Source organism: Bos taurus, chromosome 7 (genome assembly GCF_002263795.3).
Source record: "Bos taurus isolate L1 Dominette 01449 registration number 42190680 breed Hereford chromosome 7, ARS-UCD2.0, whole genome shotgun sequence".
In the NCBI taxonomy this organism is placed as follows: Eukaryota; Metazoa; Chordata; class Mammalia; order Artiodactyla; family Bovidae; genus Bos; species Bos taurus.
This window is the reverse complement of record NC_037334.1, coordinates 65,330,409-65,350,262: the sequence shown is the minus strand read 5'-3', so window position 1 is coordinate 65,350,262 and position 19,854 is coordinate 65,330,409. Positions and strand designations below refer to the sequence as shown.

At 39.6% G+C, this 19,854-nt stretch overlaps 1 protein-coding gene across 2 annotated transcripts; it reads right to left on the bottom strand.

Moving 5' to 3' along the window:
- Window positions 1-2,761: 2,761 nt before the first annotated feature.
- MFAP3 (microfibril associated protein 3) lies at window positions 2,762-19,830 on the bottom strand. 2 transcript variants are annotated; one of them, XM_005209650.5, is made up of 3 exons: window positions 19,778-19,830; window positions 9,872-10,360; window positions 2,762-7,020 (listed from the first exon to the last, which is right to left on the bottom strand). In XM_005209650.5, the coding sequence occupies exons 2-3, from the start codon at window positions 10,164-10,166 to the stop codon at window positions 6,227-6,229; spliced, it is 1,089 nt and encodes a 362-aa protein (XP_005209707.1). In that variant the 5' UTR covers window positions 10,167-10,360; window positions 19,778-19,830; the 3' UTR covers window positions 2,762-6,226. The 2 variants fall into 2 exon arrangements, with proteins under 2 accessions (XP_005209707.1, NP_001159991.1); NM_001166519.1 differs by lacking the exon at window positions 19,778-19,830 and having other exon boundaries at window positions 9,872-10,181.
- Between the last annotated feature and the right edge of the window lie 24 nt (window positions 19,831-19,854).

The window sequence follows — 19,854 nt, the reverse complement described above, 5'->3', positions numbered from 1 at the left end:
TGAACTGAACCCTTCTCTATGTCTGGGAAGATGTGAGTCTGGGTCACTGAAATCATCCCTTTGATAGGCACCTTACCTATCTAAGGCCAGTATCCTGCTAGTCTCCATCCTGAATCCCCTTATGGTGCGCAACTGGGGAAGGCTGAAGTGGCTGATGGCTTGATGGCTGCACCATCCTTTGTTTACAGATATAGCAGGTGACATTTGTCGTCCACACATGTGAATATCAAGGAACATAGCCTGCAATTTTACCCACCACAGAATTGCATTTTACTCCTGTAATTCACATGAAGATGAACTTGTTGCAATTACCAGTTGCCCACAACTTCCGTTCCTCCCTCCTTTCTTAATAGAACACTTTGGGGAAGTGTGTCCAGTTAAAAAACATACAATTTCATCTTCCCAGGCTTCCTTACAGCTACAGCAGGTAGCATGGAACCCAGTTCTGGCAGTGAAGTCGGGTGAGGCTTCTGGAAAGCTACTGCCTTCCTAATACAAAGGTACAGACTCAGCTACTGTGTCTGTTGCCTTCTCCCTGCCTGGAATGTATACGTGATGCTGAAGGGAAGCAACTGTCCTATGTAGCAGGTACCATCAGAACTCTGTCCATAACCTTTTGAAACTCATATGAAATTGTTATATTGACTACAGATTTTTCTATTGAAAGCTCCTGTACCTCTGGCAGAGGGCTTCTGCTGGCTATAGGATCATGCTTAGCCTGGTCGGAAGTACCAGAGAGTTAGTGATGCTGGAAGCAGCCCTCACTGACAGACAGAAGTTGGTGTATAAACATCCAAGCTCCTTGGCCTTCAGATGGGACAACTTTGAGGTGTAAGCTACAAACACAAGGGGCAGATAGGGTGTCCTGACTCCCCCAGAGGGCCTGAGCCCAGTTGCTCAGAGAAATAATGAACTCATCCTGTACTGGCTCTTTTTCATCTCACTCCTGGGTTCACCTTCCAGATAAACTACTTGCAGAGGAATCCTTTCTCTGGGGAACCCAATCTCAAACATCTTGTGACTGTGCAGATGAAGGCTACATGCTAAGGATGGAAAGAAATCTAGAAGTCTTTTGATAAAAAAAGACTCGGATGGAGCCCTTGATGCCAAACTTGGGCTGTTCTAGCCTAGGGCTGAGTTTCTCTGGACTTTGTGTTATTTAAGAAAAATAAACCTCTTACTTGGGTAGGCCACCACAACTGGGTTTCTGTGGCATGCAGCCAAATGCAACTGTAACTGAGAGACATCTGGAGAATTCTCAGTTGAGTCCAAGTGCAACCAGTCATCAGCTGGACATGCCTGCTAATAAAGCTGACGCTATGGCTACATGATTACCAGACACTGTGAGAGTTGGACTGTGAAGAAGGCTGAGTGCCGAAGAATTCATGCTTTTGAACTGTGGTGTTGGAGAAGACTCTTGAGAGTCCCTTGGATTGCAAGGAGATCCAATCAGTCCATTCTGAAGGAGATTAGCCCTGGGATTTCTTTGGAAGGAATGATGCTAAAGCTGAAACTCCAGTACTTTGGCCACCTCATGCGAAGAGTTGACTCATTGGAAAAGACTCTGATGCTGGGAGGGTTTGGGGGCAGGAGGAGAAGGGGATGACAGAGGATGAGATGGCTGGATGGCATCGCTGACTTGATGGACGTTGAGTCTGGGTGAACTCCGGGAGTTGGTGATGGATAGGGAGGCCTGGCGTGCTGCAATTCACGGGGTTGCAAAGAGTCGGACACGACTGAGCGACTGAACAACTGAACACTATATTGCATGTCATAGCTTGCACAGTATTTGCTGACATGTTGCTGTATTTAATCCTCATGTTAATTTTGTGAGGTAGGTGTTACCAACTCCACTTTACTGAAGTCCAGAGAGGCCAAGTCCCAAGATAGGGGCTAAATGGTCATTCTAAGGAGTCTGTGGCATTTAAGAAATGAGTTGACCTCTACTTGTTCTTTTGCCTGTCTCCTGAGATCCTGTGCTTTTCCATGCCTGCTTCACTGCCATGGGACTGCAGACATTTGCTCTCCCCACTGCCACACCTCATCACAAACCCTACACACTAATCATAAGCTCTGTAAGACAGGGGTCCCCAACTGCCCCAGCCTCAGACTGTTACCCCTCTGTCGGTGGCCTGGGCTGCACAGCAGGAGGTGAGCGCTGGGGGAACGAGTCAAGCTTCCTCTGAATTTATAGCCACTCCCCATTCATCACATTGCTGCCTGAGCTCCACCTCCTGTCAGGTCAGTGGTGGCATTGGATTCTCATAGGAGTGAGAACCCTACTGTGAACTTCACATATGAGGGATTCGGGTTGTGCACGTCTTATAAAAATCATCCTGAAATCATCCTGCCCACCCTCACACTCACCCACCCACTTCCCCTGCTCTGTCTGCCCCTGGTGCCAAAAAGGTTGGGGACCACTGCTCTAAAACATGTGCTAAATTACCTCTAGGCCTTTACTCAAGCTCTGCCTTTCCTAAGAATGGCTTTATTTTAGAAATGGGAAACTGCTGTACTTGCGCCAGGTGAGGATGGTCTGGTAACTTCACTCTCATGCCAACTGTAGGCAGGACACCCATCTCAGTATGGCTCATAGCACCGAGAACATACAGATGCTTAGTAAACATCTGTAAAATTTAAATGGGTAGACATAGTAGCATCCAAATTGACTTCAAATTTACCCCTGCTCAAAATCATTAACATCAAATTCCACCAACATAAAAATGAATACATCTCTACAGAAGACTTCAGACAAACAAAATATACTCCACTGAACATTTAATGCATTACATTCAAGTACAACTTTTTTTTTTTAAAAAAAGGACAAAATTATAAGTATTCATTAAAAAGGTAACTATTTAAACATCATCTGAACCATATTAAGTAATTCATTTACTTTTATGAAATGTGTTGAGAACCTAGAGGTTATGCATAAGGCTTAGCATTTTTAACATTGCTGGCCTAGGAGAGAAAAGATTGTATTCTTTAAATGGTGATTCAGGAAATCTGATATATTCAATACTTGTGTTACAATAGCTGGTGTGTAGAGGCAAGACTAGCACCCATGACTGGCTGGGCCCTGGAAACAAACATGCCATGCTCCCATGCTGCTCTGGGATACAGAATACAAAATCTGACCTAGGCTGAAACAACGTGCAGGGCGTGGAGAGGACTATGGCGCGGGTTCACTGAGGACAAAAGGGAAAGCTGTGAATTTTCACTTTAAAAATATGTGTTAAGTGAGGTGACGAAGCCAGGAGCCTTCACACAACCATTTGGTGTCAGCAACTCCCAAGATACTTATATCAAGGTGGCTGGGAGGAAATAAAAATGTCCACTGGGCCAGACTCAAGAACTAAAGTGTTGGAACAGATACAACTTTGAGGATAGGTTTATCAAACAGCTTATAAACAAGTAGCATACCAGTTCAAAAGATGCCTGACTGGTAAGGAATTTCAGCTGGCAAGGAATCTCTAAAAATGTTTATATGCCTTGTCTTGGTAAATTTATTTTACAAAGCCACCATTTTATTTCACAAGGATGATAAGGGTCATTAAATCCCAATACAAGACAAAATTTATAAATGATGACAGAACTATTTCAAATCCAAATTGCCGAGTAAAGGCATGTTCACCAATTATAAAATCTAGCAAGACAGAAGGATAATTACACTACCACTATTGTCAAAAGACTGTTAGACTGTAGCTGAAGTTCAAAAGGTTAAGGATTTTACAAAAAGATAACAGGAGTATTAATTATATATGAAGAGTATTTGATTAGCTAGAGAAAATGTTAGCGAGTGTGATTTTCTTCCTGTGAACAACTATTTCAGATTTACAAAGTACCGGCTCCACTTAAATTTTGACCTACTTTATCAGTGGCACCATAACCTGGAATACTCAGAGTAATCCAATTACTTTGGCAACTAAATTGTCACCATTACACTTCTAAAGTAATTTATCCAGGATACACTAGAGTAGCCTATATCTCTTATACAGTATTGTGCAACTTACAGTTTTTTTCTGAATATTTCTTATTTTTCCCAAGCCCTGTTTCCCAGGACTTTGATCATTAAATACGTCTACCTTAAGGTTCCAAATACGTATGTCTATTATGAAAACATGGGGGGGTAAATTCATTCTCTTTAATGTGACAAGCTACATTCTAAAAATGACCCCAAACCTGCTATATAGGTACAGGTTATGAAGTGTTATCTAAAGATCTGAGGGACATTTAGGGGACAGACTCAGACCTTAGAAAAGGATTTTAAAGAATTTTAAATTCTCAAGAGAAACATTCTGGGAAGGGAAGAAGTGTTCTATAATCTAGGGCATGTTCCAGAGCCCTTGTTCTCATAGCCAAATGTATGAAAACAGTTTTCTTTAAAGGAATACAGGTCTATGAGCCAAGACAAGATTTGGCTAAATGATTGGTAGCTTCTGTTTGGCTCTGGAGGTTTCCATGGAAACAGCCTGAGAGACAGAAAAGGCAGCATTATCGTCTTTATCTGAAATGCCACCTGATAAAACTGCATATTGATTCATTTGTGCTATCCAGAACCAGATGTATTACTTCTGATAAGCCTTCACAAAGGGAGGCAGGAGTTCTATCTGGCCACACTTCAAATTTCCTGCCTTCCTCCATTTGAAACCTTAAATTAAAATCCTGATAAAACCTCCCCTGAACATTTCCCTCAGGAACCTCTAGTTCAAGTAAAGCTTCAGTAATCAGAAGCCAAATGAAGAAATGTGAAGCACACAGAGCTCCATTGCCAAGTTCTTAAAATTATATGACGCCAAGCTTACTGTAGTTGAAGAAATGACTCTGAAGAGTATTTACAATTCCATTATATCAGATCTCAGCCAGGCAACAAATACTGTCCGAAGTGTTTATTATACACAGTTGAATCAAGTGGCATCATTCATAATTTTTCTCCCTCTTTATGTCTAGATCATTTGTATGTGTGTGTATATATATACCTATATATCTGTATCTATATATTTAATATAGTAACACACAGCACACACCATTCTCTAATCTTATTTCAGGTTAGTGCTTCTCAGAAAGGCCACAAAAGCAGCCCTAGCTTAAAATTCTACATCTGATGTACACAAAAATAAAAACCTCAGCAACAATAAAATATAAACAAGACAAACAAGGTAAGGAGGCATGCAACCTTTAGCACCGTATTTAAGACGATAGAGTAAAGAGTGTTGACAGAGGTCTAAAGAGGAATTCAGCTGTGGGTTTCCCTCTGGAATGAGATCCCAAACACAGAACTGTCTCGTAGAGTCCAGTACTTTTAAAAAGGGAAAGCCTGAGAAATTCCATTAACAGAAATGTCAAAATCCATAATTTACCAGAGACAGATGATTTGACACTGCTTCTTATTCTAAAAACAATAAAGACATTATTCTTTAGGAACAAATTTTTCACTTTGGGAGATCAGCTGAGAAATCAGTGCCAGCTCAGTGAGCTAAATGATACCTCAGTAAGTTAAAAAGACTGCTATACCCTCACAAGGACCAATTTACTCATGGAAAGTAGCTTACTCATGAGCAGTTAGGTCCCTGATATCTGTATAGCAATATATTCATGGGTGATACTGGAAAGATTCAACAGAGCATATACAATTGTATGCTCTACCAGCAAGACATCCGAAAAACACCCACACCTCTATGCACCGCATTGATGTGGGAATCCAAATCACAGAATAAAATCTCAGGTAGGTCCTTTCTGTAAAAAGGGACTCAAAGTCTAGGGAAGGGTTTATTTAGAAATGAGCTGAAGATTCTTATGGTTTAAAGGTGGTAGGTAAGAAGTCAGAGGGCTAGAAAGGACTTTAGATATCATCTAGTGCAAATCCCTCATTTTTAATGGCGGGAAAACTGAGGCTTCAAGAGAAGTGTCAGCTTTAAGCAATGAAAGAACTGTGACTAGAAGAGAAGTCATGCAATTTTGGGTGTGGTACTTTCCCCGTTACACTGATCTCTCAGGCTCCTTTAAATCTCAATGTGTATCATTTAATCAAGCTTGGGGAAAATGACTGAGAAAGATCAGAAAGGAAAAATGCTGAAGTTTTAGAAAGATTTTGGTAATAATTCATGTTCTGATAGGCTTAATATTAATGAGGGGGGAAATCCTACTTATTTTTTGATAAAAATGTTATTTTCTGCATGAAACATGTTCTTTTTCTGCAAGCTGTTTTTGTAGGTATGAGGGTAGCTCACAGTTGGCAGCTTTCAAATGACCCATCTTTGTAGTTAGAGTTCGATTCAGTAGATCCTGTATCATCAGGTGGGCTGAAATGACTGCTGTCCTGAGAATCAGTATCAATACTTTTCGTCTCTGACTGAGGGTGGACAGAAACTTGAACTGCTATCTCCTGGCCTTGTTCACTCAGGGAACCATCATCTGAATCTCCTCCTGGTGAATTACTCCGGCCCATCTCTGGGTTAATGACAAAGATGCCATCTTGCGCATTCAAGGCAGGTCTCTCTTTAATTCTCTCTCCCATCTCATCAGGGTCATCCACTCGCACAGCCTCAAACATCTCCTCTACAAAGGCCCGGCAGTTTAGAATAAGGGGTGGCAGAGGGACGCTTCTTGCCAGTTCTTCGATATAACGAGCAAACTCCATGGTTTTAAATTGCGTGACTTTGGCAAGTTCCAGAGTCTTGGCCGAGGTGATGATGGGGATGCGTTTTGCAATCTCAAAGGCCTTCTGGAGTTTCTCTGCCCCTTCAGTTCGGAAGAATTCATTGATGGCTTTCTCAGTTTTACGAAGATGGCTGCTCATCATGCACAGCCGTGTAACATTCAAGATGAGAGTGATTGTAAAGGCAATCAGGCAAACAACCATGTAGTAGACACTCATGTCTCCCGAGGTGAAGATAACACGCAGGGTGACCGAGTAGGAGGCACGGGTTGGAGAGGTGATATGACATGTATAGAGCCCACGGTCAGCAAAGGCTACGTTGGTGATATTCAGGAAGTTATCAGAAACCAACCATTTTCCACCTGATAACCCAACAGAAATAAAAAATTACAGCATAAAGAGTACTATTACTAAATACGCAAACTACCTTATCAATATTCCACCTCTTCATGAGAGCACGTTACATCAACTCATCTATTAGGTTCTGCTATTTTGTTAAATGATGTAAGACAGGGCAGACTTTTACGTTCAGAGTCTGAATTTTAAACAGGCTGGAACTTAAAAAAGGGAATCAAGATCTTCCTGAAACTAACGATTATTGTGGCTGCCTTTTCACTGCTAGATGTAAGACACCTTTCAGGGAGACAGGTGTGTCAACATAATGCTAAGTGACTAACCTTAAAAAGAAATGTTTATATATATGTGTGTATGTGTCTATATCACAGTCTCTACCTACACATTCTCATAAACTAGAAGGCTATGTCTCAGAAATACAAAACAATGGCTATTTATAGGGTAATGAGTAATTTTTACTTCCTTTTTAACTTTCAATAATTTACTGTTTACTTATTTACTTAAGAAAAGACAAACAAAACCCTACCAATTTAATGTATTTGTTCAATTACTAACTGGCTAATCTGGCATGCCTTATACATGTTAATTTGTCTTGTTAGAAAAGGTTGGTTGATGATAACATCTTGATTTTCTGGCCAGAGTAAATAAAGCACAAGCCAAAAGCAATGTCTCACAAGTGAGGGTAAATGAACAGCTTGGCAGACAGAATAAAAGTTGCCCTAACATGCCTAGGCTTCTACTTTAAATTGAAAACATGCTGCCTTTCTCCCATACACGAAGGTATCTTCATTCAGGAATGTGTATACAAATGTATATGAGTATGAAAACCAAAGCACAAGGACCAACAGCCTTGAATAACTTGGCTCTGCCTGCACAGTTCTCACCTCTAAGTCCTCAGTGTGCTCTGTGCTTTAACTATACAAATGCTTTAACTGCCATTCAAAGACAGGATAGATGGGCTAACATGGGGTGGAGGGTATGGGTCCCCATGCCTACAGGTAGTGGCCCAGAGGAGGCTGGGGGACTGCTTGTTAAGCACTGCTTCAGTGCCTAATTTTCTAGCTCCCTTTCATCTCTGAGATTCTACGGTTCAGGATTTAGGGGCACTTCAATTAGTAAGCACTGTGGACCGTGCCCATTCTTATCTACATCAACATTTATCTAAATTCTGTAGTTATATTTTTACTAATGTAAAAAGAGAAGGAAAACATGTAGCTATGAATATAGTCATTATTTTACAAGCTTCTGTCTATAAACCTGGAGCTATAAAAAAGATATCTTGTGAATCCACAGTATGATGAACTATATACATAGACTCCATTCATCAACCACTATAACCACAATCTAAACTCTCTAGCTCACTTGCTGATAATAGCTCAAGATTTATGAACCTTATACTAGACTGACATGCTTTTTAAACTCCTCTCACTTGAGATTCATAAAATTTAATACAATTGTCCAGAGCTGCTGCTGAAAGCATCAGTGATAGATGTTAGTGGTTTTCAAAGTAAAGGCAAAATAGAAAAATAAAACTGCCATTCTACTTGGCTGGTCTCCTAAAATCTGTTTATACGACCAGTCTATAATAATCACACTTACTGAGTAACTCACATCTTAGATGTGTTTGTCAGGACCCTAGGGCCAAAAAAGATAAGGCTCCAAATAGGGAACCCCAAATCATGTTCAAAATACATGTTCAGGGCACCACTCTAGACATTCTGATTTAACAGATCTATATTCTTAAGAAGCTCTGTTCTTTCTAACATTCTAACTCTTCAATTCCTTGGTGGCCAGTTTCTCAGTCTGTAGAAGGTTAAAATGTTTAGCATATACTTTAGAAGGAAGCACCATCTGTCTCCTTTTCTGTTTTCCAGTCTAAGATAAATAGCCAAGAGATTAGACTATCTTTCTAACAGAAAATATAAGCAGGCCTTTTCCAAAATGTAGCTTGTGAGGATACCATAATTTAATCTTTACCCCATTGATATTTCATGGCGATTTCTTTCTAAGGTGTTTTAACACAGGTAGTCTTCAAAAAAAAAATCTAACAGAACACTAGTTAAAGGAAACAATATTCTGATTAAGATGTGTACACAGGTTCTTAAATAGCAAAATCAAATAAAAACCTGTCAAAAGGTAGACCTTGGTCACCTTACTATGATGTTTGTGTGATTTTTTAAGACTGAGACACAAAAATATGTAAAGAGAAACTTTCCTATTTTCATGCAGTTAAGGTACAGAATTAAAAAGAGAAATGAGCTGGAAGGGCTTATAAAGTTCCTCCTCCATGCCCTTCTGATTCTCAGAGGGAGTTAAAACTTTTATGTACTGATCTTTATAACCATTTTCAAAAACATCCGGGATTTCCTCCAACATTTTTAGTAATTCATTTCTGAGTAAAAACAAAAAAATTATTTATGACAAGTTCACTTAACCAAAATCCTTCTTGATCTACTCATACAGGGCCAGCACACTGTACTACTCACAGTACAGTCTAGGTAAATGGTGCTCCTGGAGCTGTGCAGTACACAGTCCACACAGCTGTGTGCAGCAACCCTGATGGAGCCAACCTTGAATGAAGAAGGAAACCAGTTCGCCAAGAGGGGAGGAAACAGCTCACCATCATTATGTGAACACTTCTTAAATTTGTAACTATACTTTATTTTTTTTCTTCTTCTGGTTCAGTAATTACCATTATTTCACTTTTCCTGATAGGTATAATACCCTGGGCCTTTCAAAAGTTTTAACTATTTATTGCAGTACCTCATCTTGGATATTCCTTGTTGAATATGCCATAAAACCAAGATTGAAGTAACAGGAAATGAGTAATCTTGACTAATTATGCTTTGGGATAATTACCTCTGTCTCTGTCATCCAGCTGCTGTCCTTTTGAGTTGTACCAAGAGACCGGTTCATAGTGGTCGACTGTGAGAAGACACTTGATTGAAACACTAGTTCCCTCTCTGGCTATGATGACGTCATCACCTGAGTGGGAATCTGCTGAGAGTTCAAAACTTGGAAGAAATGATGCATTGGAAGAACTGTGATTTGTTCCCAGTGGGATCATCTGGTTGAAGTCTACATCTTCCAAAGCAAAAGCAGCTGGCACAATAACACTCACCACTAAAGTGGATAAACAACAAAGTGGCTTCATGGGAAAATGGGAGAAAATCTCGTTTATATTTGGAGAACTCAATAGCTTCTATATTATAACAAGAGCACAGTGGGTCATTGATTGCTTGGTACTGGAATTTTCCAAAAAAAAAAAAAAAAAAAAAAAAAACCAAACAGGTAGATCCAGGTATATTCTGGAGTCTTCAAGATTAAAAGATACGAGTGGAGACCAACCTGAAAGAGAGCCAGATACAAAATTTAACCAACAAAGACTCATAATGGAGTGAAGCTTTATGTTCGAGAAATAAATAGATGTGAAACTGATTAGAATAACTGACATAAATATTATGAAGTGAAACAGTGAAAATACCACCTAAAAATTTCAACAGAGTCAGCAGAAAAAACACTGAACTGGAAAATGGCAGATCTAGATTCCGGTATTAGCTTTGCTAATAACTAGCTGTAAGCCCTTGGCAAATAGCTATGCTTGTTTTCTCATGTGTCAAATGGGGACTAGATGAGACAATCTCTAAGGGCTCTTCTAGTTCTGAAATGTTGTGATTCTATTTCACTCTGACAAATTCCATGCAAGAGGGAGCCAATGAAGGCTAAAATATTTAACTTAATGATCTTTTATTCCAACCTGCACCATTACCATCTGCTGTTATATCAATAATGTAAATCAACTGCTACATAATAATTATAACCATGGAGTTCAAAATTTGAGTAATTCAAGTATATAGACATTAGATATAAATAACGCAGGGCTACCTGAAGTAGTTTTTTTTGTAATATTAGAAAATTGCACCACTATGCATAAATAAATAGTTACTGGCTTTTGAGGCTATAGAACTTTCCTCTTGGGTAAGAACATTAAACAAAAGAATTTTCCTTTAATAATTTTTTCAATATCAAGAGATAAGATACAGTATATTTAATAAGCTTGTAAGAATACCAAATTTCTAACTCAAAGTCTATAAACTAGCTATGGGAGGAACTGACACCTTAAATGTCTAGTTAGCAGAAATACAAACTACAGAGAAAGATTGTTAGACACATTCAGAAGAGTAAAATATCACAAATAAAAGCAAAATAATATCCCATTTCAAGAATCTATGTGATTATGATCAACTTCCTGGTCATCTGATTCCTCTTTTAAAATCACTGACTCTTACAGAAATATTTCAATTTCTATAAAATATGGGATGAAACACCTAACTTTATTTCTTGTAAGGGCCAAACTAAAGAGTTTTGGAAATGACACTTACTTCCCTGTATATTCATACAAAAGCTGCTTGATCATGTAACACAAAAAGCAACAGATCACTGTATTTTGCCATTAAACTGCTCAGAGTCTAAATTTGACAGTTAAGTTGTAAATATCATATAAATTTCATTAGTCCTTGAAAGGATGGTTAGATGATGACAATAATTTTCTCTATCTTGCAAATTTAAGGAGGGACCATTTGAAGTAAAACAAAGAACTTCAGAGTTTGCTATACATAATAGATGAACACTGTATGTTTTCATTTCTTCCCCAAATCCCATTAAAATGACACAAAGCTCTTGGGCACTGAAGGGGATTACAGAAGTGATCTGATCTAACCTCTTCACCCTGACTTGCTCTTCATATTATATAGTAAGCAGGAGAATCCTGGCCTCTATTGGGAGGGAGTTGAGAGTGGAAACAATGGAAATAAAAGCTTACAGAATGACTGAAGTAAACCAGGCACTGTGCTCAGGCTTGATAGTTCTCAACTTCTTTTCTACTACAACTGGCAGATAAGATTTTTGTTCTTTATTCTAGACTACTGGTTCTCAATGGTGATAGGAAATGAATGTGCTGAAAAGTACTCCAAGTTTCACCCAGGACTTCCATAAGGAGATTCTGTGGCTTTGTCCAAGTTGGCATTTCCCAAATTTCATTCATTTCTTCTACTGTCATGATTTGTTTAAAAACTGTATCTTTTTATTATTTTTTATGCTTTTCTTAAAATTATATTTTATGCTTTTCATAAATTATTATTTCTGCTTTTCTTAAACTCATTGTCTTTCACAAAATCTGGATAAAAGTAACTGTACACTAGGCACAATGCAAACAAAGCCATGTTATTAACTTGCAGAGAAACTTCTATCTGTTGAAGGCTCTGAGCTGCAGGCCTGCTCTCTTTGTAGAGAAAACAAAACAAACCTCCACAACTTGTTTATTCTAATAGTACCTCACTTCTTATCCTGCCATTCCTTTCCTCCCCACTGCTTCCTACCACTGAGTCTACAACCCACTATCTTAGACTAGGGGTATACATTTTCATCTATTCAACAGTGTCTACTGAGTACCTACTATGTGCCAACCTACTGTACCACAGACACTGTCTCTGCCTTCATGGAACTCAGTCAGGTGGAGGACATGGTCATTAAATATATTCAAAATACACTAAATGCTACCCAAAGGAAAGTACAGGATGCTATAGGGAGCTAACCATGTTGCAGAAAGCTTCCCTGAGAAAGTAAGGTGTGTGACAAGACTTGGGGGGTAAATGGGAATGGAGAATGTTGGGGAGAGCCATCGAGGTAAAGGGACATGGGGCAGAGAAAAAGCAGATCAGTCATTGGTTAGCAAGGTAGTCAAGAAAAAGAGCTACAAGCAGTCATAATGAGAGACGGTGGCCAGAGAGTCATGGGTCTCATTCCTGATCCTGAAGAGGAGCAGTTTGGCCCAAGATAAAAACTGGAGATAAGACTTTGGGAACTGGAGTGGGAGGCTGAAGTGAGTGAAGGAAATTCACTATAATTAAGAATTGTCCAAGGTGAAGCAGTCAAAGAACTAAAAGGCTCAAAAGTGAGGTAGATCACCTGTGGGGATGCTACTGTCACCCCAAGATCAAGGAAGAAGACACCAGGAATGGAAGAAATGGACTCACTCTCCCTGCTCTGAGATGTAAGCATTTCAGAGGAACGAATAGCCTCCACATGAGGGGGCTGTGGGGCAAGTGTCCTGGCAGTATTATTGCAGTGTGGAATTCCTTTTTTTTTTTTTATTTATTTATTTACTTTTATGGAATTCCTTCTTTACGCAGCTTCCCCGAGCCTCCTCGCAAGGCCTGCTGCTTCTTCCCATCCAGATCAGGAGTTCACCTGAATGCAAGACGGCTATTCCCTGAGCCCTGTGGCCCTCACCAGTACACGACTCACCTGGCTCTGTACTGCCAGGCAGTCTACTCCATCTCACCTATGAGCCTCTTAAGCACAAGGACTGTATTTTTTAACGCTATGTGTCATAACTAGCACATACTCAATAAATACTTAATGATGAATAGTTTAAATTTGATCAAGTATGTGATGGATCTTTGTAAACTGACAAATGTTATACAACAGGGATCGTAATTATTCAGACTTACGTGCACTTACTAGCACTTGTGATTATTCTCTGAGACAAAAAGAGCTACTGCTAGTAACCTCAAAAGATCTTAAAGGCATAATGCCTAAATGCATTCCTTGAACCGACCACTAACCCTCAATGTCTTCACTTACCATCGTGTCCCAGGAAATAATGGTAGGAATAAAAGATAACCAAGTACAGTTTCCAAACCAGGTTGAACATCTCAATCTCCTAAAGAACTTGTTAAAAATAAAGATTACTGGGTCCCACCCCAGACCAGTGAATAAAAATCTCTGGGTTTGGACCTTGGAATTACGGTTTTTAATTAGCTCTCTGGGTGATTCTGAGGCACAAGGCTCATGGACTAGCAACCACTAATATACTTCTTCATTTCCTCTGTAACAGCCCTACCTAATGGTGCTCGACTGTCTGAACACTTTCAGCACAAAAGAGCTATCACTCAGATTCCACTCTGGATTAAGTTCACCCTAGAAACTCATGCTTGCAGGCCTCTGATAGGCAGAGTGGCAGAGAACTTCAGTGAACAGACTCTCTAACCAGGTTTCCTAGGCTCGACTCTAATCAGCCTTTCGACTTCTGTTAATGACTTAATCTCTCTATGCCTCAGTTCCCTCATCTTTAAATGAGGGAAAATAATAGCATCTACTTCCACAAGATTATTGCAAGGTCTGAAAAAGACAGTATGTGAAAAACAGAGTCTGGTAACAGTAATCACTGTTAACTCTAGTTATTATTATTGTTGATATCACTTCGAGTGCTAAAATCAACACTTTACAGCAAAACCATTATTTAAGATATATAAAACACTTTTACTTGGAATACCATGAAACCACTTAAATATTTTGGAGGGGGAAGGGGTAACATCATAAGGTAATTTCAGTCTTTAATTTTAAATTTCACACTCCTCTCTCAGTGCAAATAGTTGACAAAAATATGGATCAAACAGGCATTGTAAACGGACCTTGGAGACTAACAGGACGTTACATTGTTTTCACCATGTCCTGAGTTTGTGCCAGAGAGCCTTTGTTGTTTCTTTTTTGGAGCTCTGCCTTCTTGGATCCAGGAGGAAGTCAACTCACTAAGAAGAATGTTCCCTTGGAATGTGGACTGAGACACTGTGGGTTAGGGACATTTGAGGAAGAGAAGGATTATAGGGAGCTGAGGCAACCACGTTAAAGGACAACAGGGATGGAGAAGGGAAAAAGAGCAGCCAGGAGACGGGGTCTAGGGAGGCGGGTGGTGGTGGTGGAGAGAGTTACAGAGGGGAAGAGAAAGAGAGGCTCACACATGCTGCTCTGGCTCTTGACAGAGTTCTACTTCCTGGCTCCAATAAGACTTTTTTTTTTTAAAGAAATAAACATCTTTATCTAATTTCATTCAAAATTAAAACCACAAAAATGAAAACTGAATGTGCAAACAATGAAAGAAATGGAGAACTGGTCAGGTGGGAGAAAGAAGATTAAGTTCAGCAAAACCTGGAAGACAGGAAAAGAAAGGGCTAACTATATATAAGACAAGTATATATAAGAGACAACTATATATAAGAGAAGTACTTAACAGAAGTGTAATTGTGCTCTGAGCACAAAAGAGAAAGGGAGACTTCAGAAATTTTAGGAATGCAATTCAGTTTTAAGTTTGGGACTTTGTATATCATGCCTGCTATTCTCAATGGGGCAGCTGACATATGGAGGTTAAGAAGAGTTCAAAAAGGAAAATCAAAGTGCCACTTCCTGTAAATAGTTAAAAAGAGCTATGCTATGCTTGTGAGTGAAGTTACTTAGTAGAATGTTTTATTACCTGTCTTCTGCATGAATAGGAATAACAGAAGAGTGTGATATTTAAATTTAATCTAACTCCTTTTTCATCTTTCAGGTACAGTAAAAAGTTAGCTTCTCTAGGATCATGAATAATCAGAAATATAGATGATTTTACCCTACAGAACCATTCTGGATATTGGCTGTATCATTAAAAAGGAAAAAGAAAAGTGCCTAAGTTATCATCCCTAACAGACTGCCTTGTTGCTGTGCCTGCCAACTTCTGAGAGAAGAAATATTCCCATTCTGTTCCAATTCTCAACAGAAGTGAATAAGGAAGCAACGTGGCTAATTTCCATTCTCGTGGCTCAATATTAAGTTGGCTGAAGAAATGGCTGTTTGCAGAAATAGTTCTGGGATAATTCAAAGGAAGGAAAAACACTGATGCCCAGATGGTACTGGTTTTTGCTCCAAGAATACTGGGATTGTAATGGTTCATTCTCCATAATTAAATGCATTTGAGCTGTATTTACAACTCATCCACTCTTCTCTGCCTGCACTGTTACACTTGAAAAATGGAGAAGTTCCCTTACACAAGGCACACAAATGGTCAGTGACATTCTGAATTGGCAAAGGGGAGAAAAAGGAAATGAAGAGCAGACTGTTAGCACTCCTCTATCCTTTCAGAGAACAAACAAAAAGCTGTTCTGCTTACACGCAAGCCTTACTATAGCAATCTGTAACATACAAAGGTTAGTAATACACAAACAGAAATCACCATTTTGAGGGCCATTTTCCAAAAAGTTTCTAACTTAACATAGCCCTTATGCTCCCAATAGAATCTTGGAGCCACTGCATACCTCATCATTGGCGCTTAGGCACTCAAACGTCAGCATATTTTCTGGCACACTGAGGAATACCCTCTTCTGTATTTGCTGAAGCTGTGCTTCAAACCCAGGGTTATTTGTTTTGCCCTTGACTATGATCATTTTTGCCATAAGCATCTGCTGAAGCTACACAAAGACACTGATTTCCTTGCTCATTTTTTTTCCCTCTGTGGTCTGACCCTACCCCCCAGTATCTCAAACTTCAGGATAACTAAAAAAAAGATCTTTACTCTCACTCTCAGATCTACCTGTCTAGCATATATATAACTTGAATGATAGCCACACAATACAAATCTTCCAGTTTTGCAAGATCAAAGTTACAGTATCATCATGGCTGTGTGGTTAGGAGTGCGAATTAGGATTAAGAGTGCTTGATCCTATCCTTGTGTGAAGCTATGGGATCAAGAGGCCTTAGTATATACATCTATTGAATAAGGTTATTTACAGTAACCACCTCATAAGGTAGTTGTGAACACTAGATGAACTAATGTACATTTTAAATTCATGCCATTATTATTCACCTTCTCCTTCTTCCTTCTAGATGTTTTTCGATTAAGTCCTGCTGTCCCTGCCCTAGGTCACCTGGTCCTTTTACCTTACCTGGGTACCACACTATCCTCTTAATTCTTAAATGGGTCTCCTTAATTCCCACCATATCCCTCTGATGTCCCAAATATTGCTCCCCTCAGAACTGGTCCTAAACACAAACCCAAAAGAGTCAAGGCAATTTTAAAAGCCTCTACCCATGAAATAAGCTTCACATTTTATGGTATCCATAATTCTCCAGGAATGGATTCAGGTGGTAGAAGAGAAGCTCGAAGTTGGAGCCCAGCTGTGCCTTCATGTACACTAATTCCTTGCTAAAGGAATGAATGGATTAGAAGTCAAATCTGGTCTTTAGTTATACCTGTCACTAATCAGTTGTGTGACAGGTGTAATCTAATCTTTAGCGGTCTCAGTTTTCTTACAAACTGATTATCATTCCTATTTTCCTTTAAATCCTATAATTTCCCCAGCTTCCCTGTCATGGCTCAAAGCTTTAACTATACTTATTTCACTCTCTATTATCTCCAAATAACTTTCCACTTAAAAGTTTTGGTTCTAATTGTCCCTTCTGCTTGAAACTTCCTGCCCTCCCCATCTTCCTGTGGAAATTGGACCTTCTCTACAATATCCAATGTGTTTTTGACCTTATTCAAGAAGCCTTCCTACCTAAGCTCTCACTCTTCCTTCTGGATTTCAGATGAATTCTTTTGCTGTCAGTCTTCTAGCACACTGACAGCACTCAACTGTAAGACTTCGCAGTTTCCTTCTTTTATGAATTATCTGTATGTCCAAAAGACTGTAAGCTTACCAAAGACAAGAGTCTAAAACCCCCTTGGTGGGGGTGGAATCAACATTCTGAATTCAGACACCCATTAATGTGGCAGTCAGAAAGGGACCTGCTATAAATGTCTTACTGACTTTTTAGTCTCAATCTCTGGAAATTGTTAATGGAGAGATATGAAATATGGAAACATAGTTTTTCTCTCTTTTTTTTGGTGGGCAGAACACTCTAGAGTGAATTTGATCTATAACTCGTTTTCTCAAAATGCAATTCTTAGATCACTTAAATTAATCTGGGGTGCTTATTAAAGATGCAGATTTCTTGGTCCCACGCAAACTTAGCCCATATATCTTTTAATTTTTCATAACCATATTGTTATTCAGCAATTTGCAAAATGTGTTGCACGGGTCCCTGGGGGTCCCTGAGACGTCTTCAAAATGATTTTCGTAACAACACTAGAACATTATTTGCCCTTTCACTCTCATTCTCACACAATAGGTGCTGTTTTCCAGAGGCTACATAATGAATGATATCACAAGAGAATGAATGCAAAGGAGGTATGACAATCTAGCTGTCGTCCATTAAGTCAGATATTAAAGAAACTTGTAAAAATGCAAAACAATGCCATTCTCTCAAAAATTTTTTTTGCGGGCAAACTATTCTTCATAGACATGCCTTTTATGTTAACATGTAATGAATTTAATTATTTTAAATAAATAACTCTTTGGAAAACTGTTTTGACATCTAAAATGGCATAATAATAGATATAAGCCACACAAACAAAACCTCTTCAATATTCTCAAAAAGTTTTAAAAGTCTCAAGACATTCTAAGATCAAAAACTTGGAACAATTTTCACTACAATTATCATCAACACTATTTAAAAGATAAGATTAAGACACAATTAAGCGGCAATGGCACCCCACTCCAGTACTCTTGCCTGGAAAATCCCATGGACAGAGGAGCCTGGAAGGCTGCAGTCCATGGGGTTGCTGAGGGTCGGACACAACTGAGCGACTTCACTTTCACTTTTCACTTTCATGCACTGGAGAAGGAAATGGCAACCCACTCGTGTTCTTGCCTGGAGAATCCCAGGGACAGGGGAGCCTGGTGGGCTGCTGTCTATGGGGTCGCACAGAGTCGGACACGACTGAAGCGACTTAGCAGCAGCAGCAGCAGCAAGCGGTTTCCAAATTTCTATTCTTAAACTCCAAATTCTATGCACTTTCCATTACAACAGAAGATCAGAAGAAAACACCTATTTTATACTTATAGTGTTTTTAGTTTGGGGAGAATACACATTTTTAACATGCTCCCAGGTGATACTGATGCCCCTAAATTTAGAGGATCACCATTAAAGCAAATAAACTATCTGAAGGGTTTTAGGAAGTGACAGTTATTATGTATAGATATTAAAATAACTCTGAAAACATCAAATTGAGTTAGAAGTCTCGGGTTCTTAAAAGGTCAGGTGCCTTCACCTCTCTGGGACTTTTTTCACATCTGTACATCTGTACAATGAGGGTGTCTGTAACTTTTTTCTGGCTATCAGTTTGGTTTCACGCATTCTCATTGCCCAAGAGCAACTGAAGAGGTACATCTTTTTGATGAGGGGTCAGGGGTAAGCTAAAGTCATAAATCACAGCATGTTACTCTTCAGCACAGAAGCCTTCAAATGCCTTTCCACTGCTTTTCAAATAAAAGTCAAAATTCTTATCTTGGCTCACAAACCCTACAAAATTTGGCCAGTTTAAGTTCCTGGTCTCATCTTCCTCTTTTCGGTCCACTCACAGTGGCCCTTTGCCTTTTCCTTAACCTGGCTCAGTCTGTTCCCATGATAAGGCCTTTGCAGTTGCTATTTCTTCTGCTCCTAATACTCATCAGCAGCTCTTCATAAGATTTACCCCTCGCTTCGTTCCATCACTTTGTTCTGCTTAATTTTCTTTAAAGCACGCACTACTATCTTAGATAACCGTGTTTGCTTGTAAACTTGTTTATGGTCGGTTTTCTCCACTAGGCTGTCAACTACTTGAGCACAAAGCCACAGTCTCTCGTAAACCAGGGTGTCCCAAAAGCCCAGATTAGTGTCTGGCAGGTAGGTGGAGCTCAGTAAATACAGGATGGCCGAATGCCTGCAGCAGTCCAAGCCAGGCTTGCAAAACGGCCACGGATACTCCAGCTTCTTTTACCTTGTACCCTAACCCACTGGCTCAAACCCACGTCTCGGGTGCCCCACTAAACCCTCCACACCCCCTACAGCGACCCCAAACTAGCCCTCACTCACCAGACGCCTGCCGAGCTCCTTCCGGCCGGAGCTGCTGCTTGACCCGGAAGTTCTCTCGGTTAAGCGAGGCCGTCTCC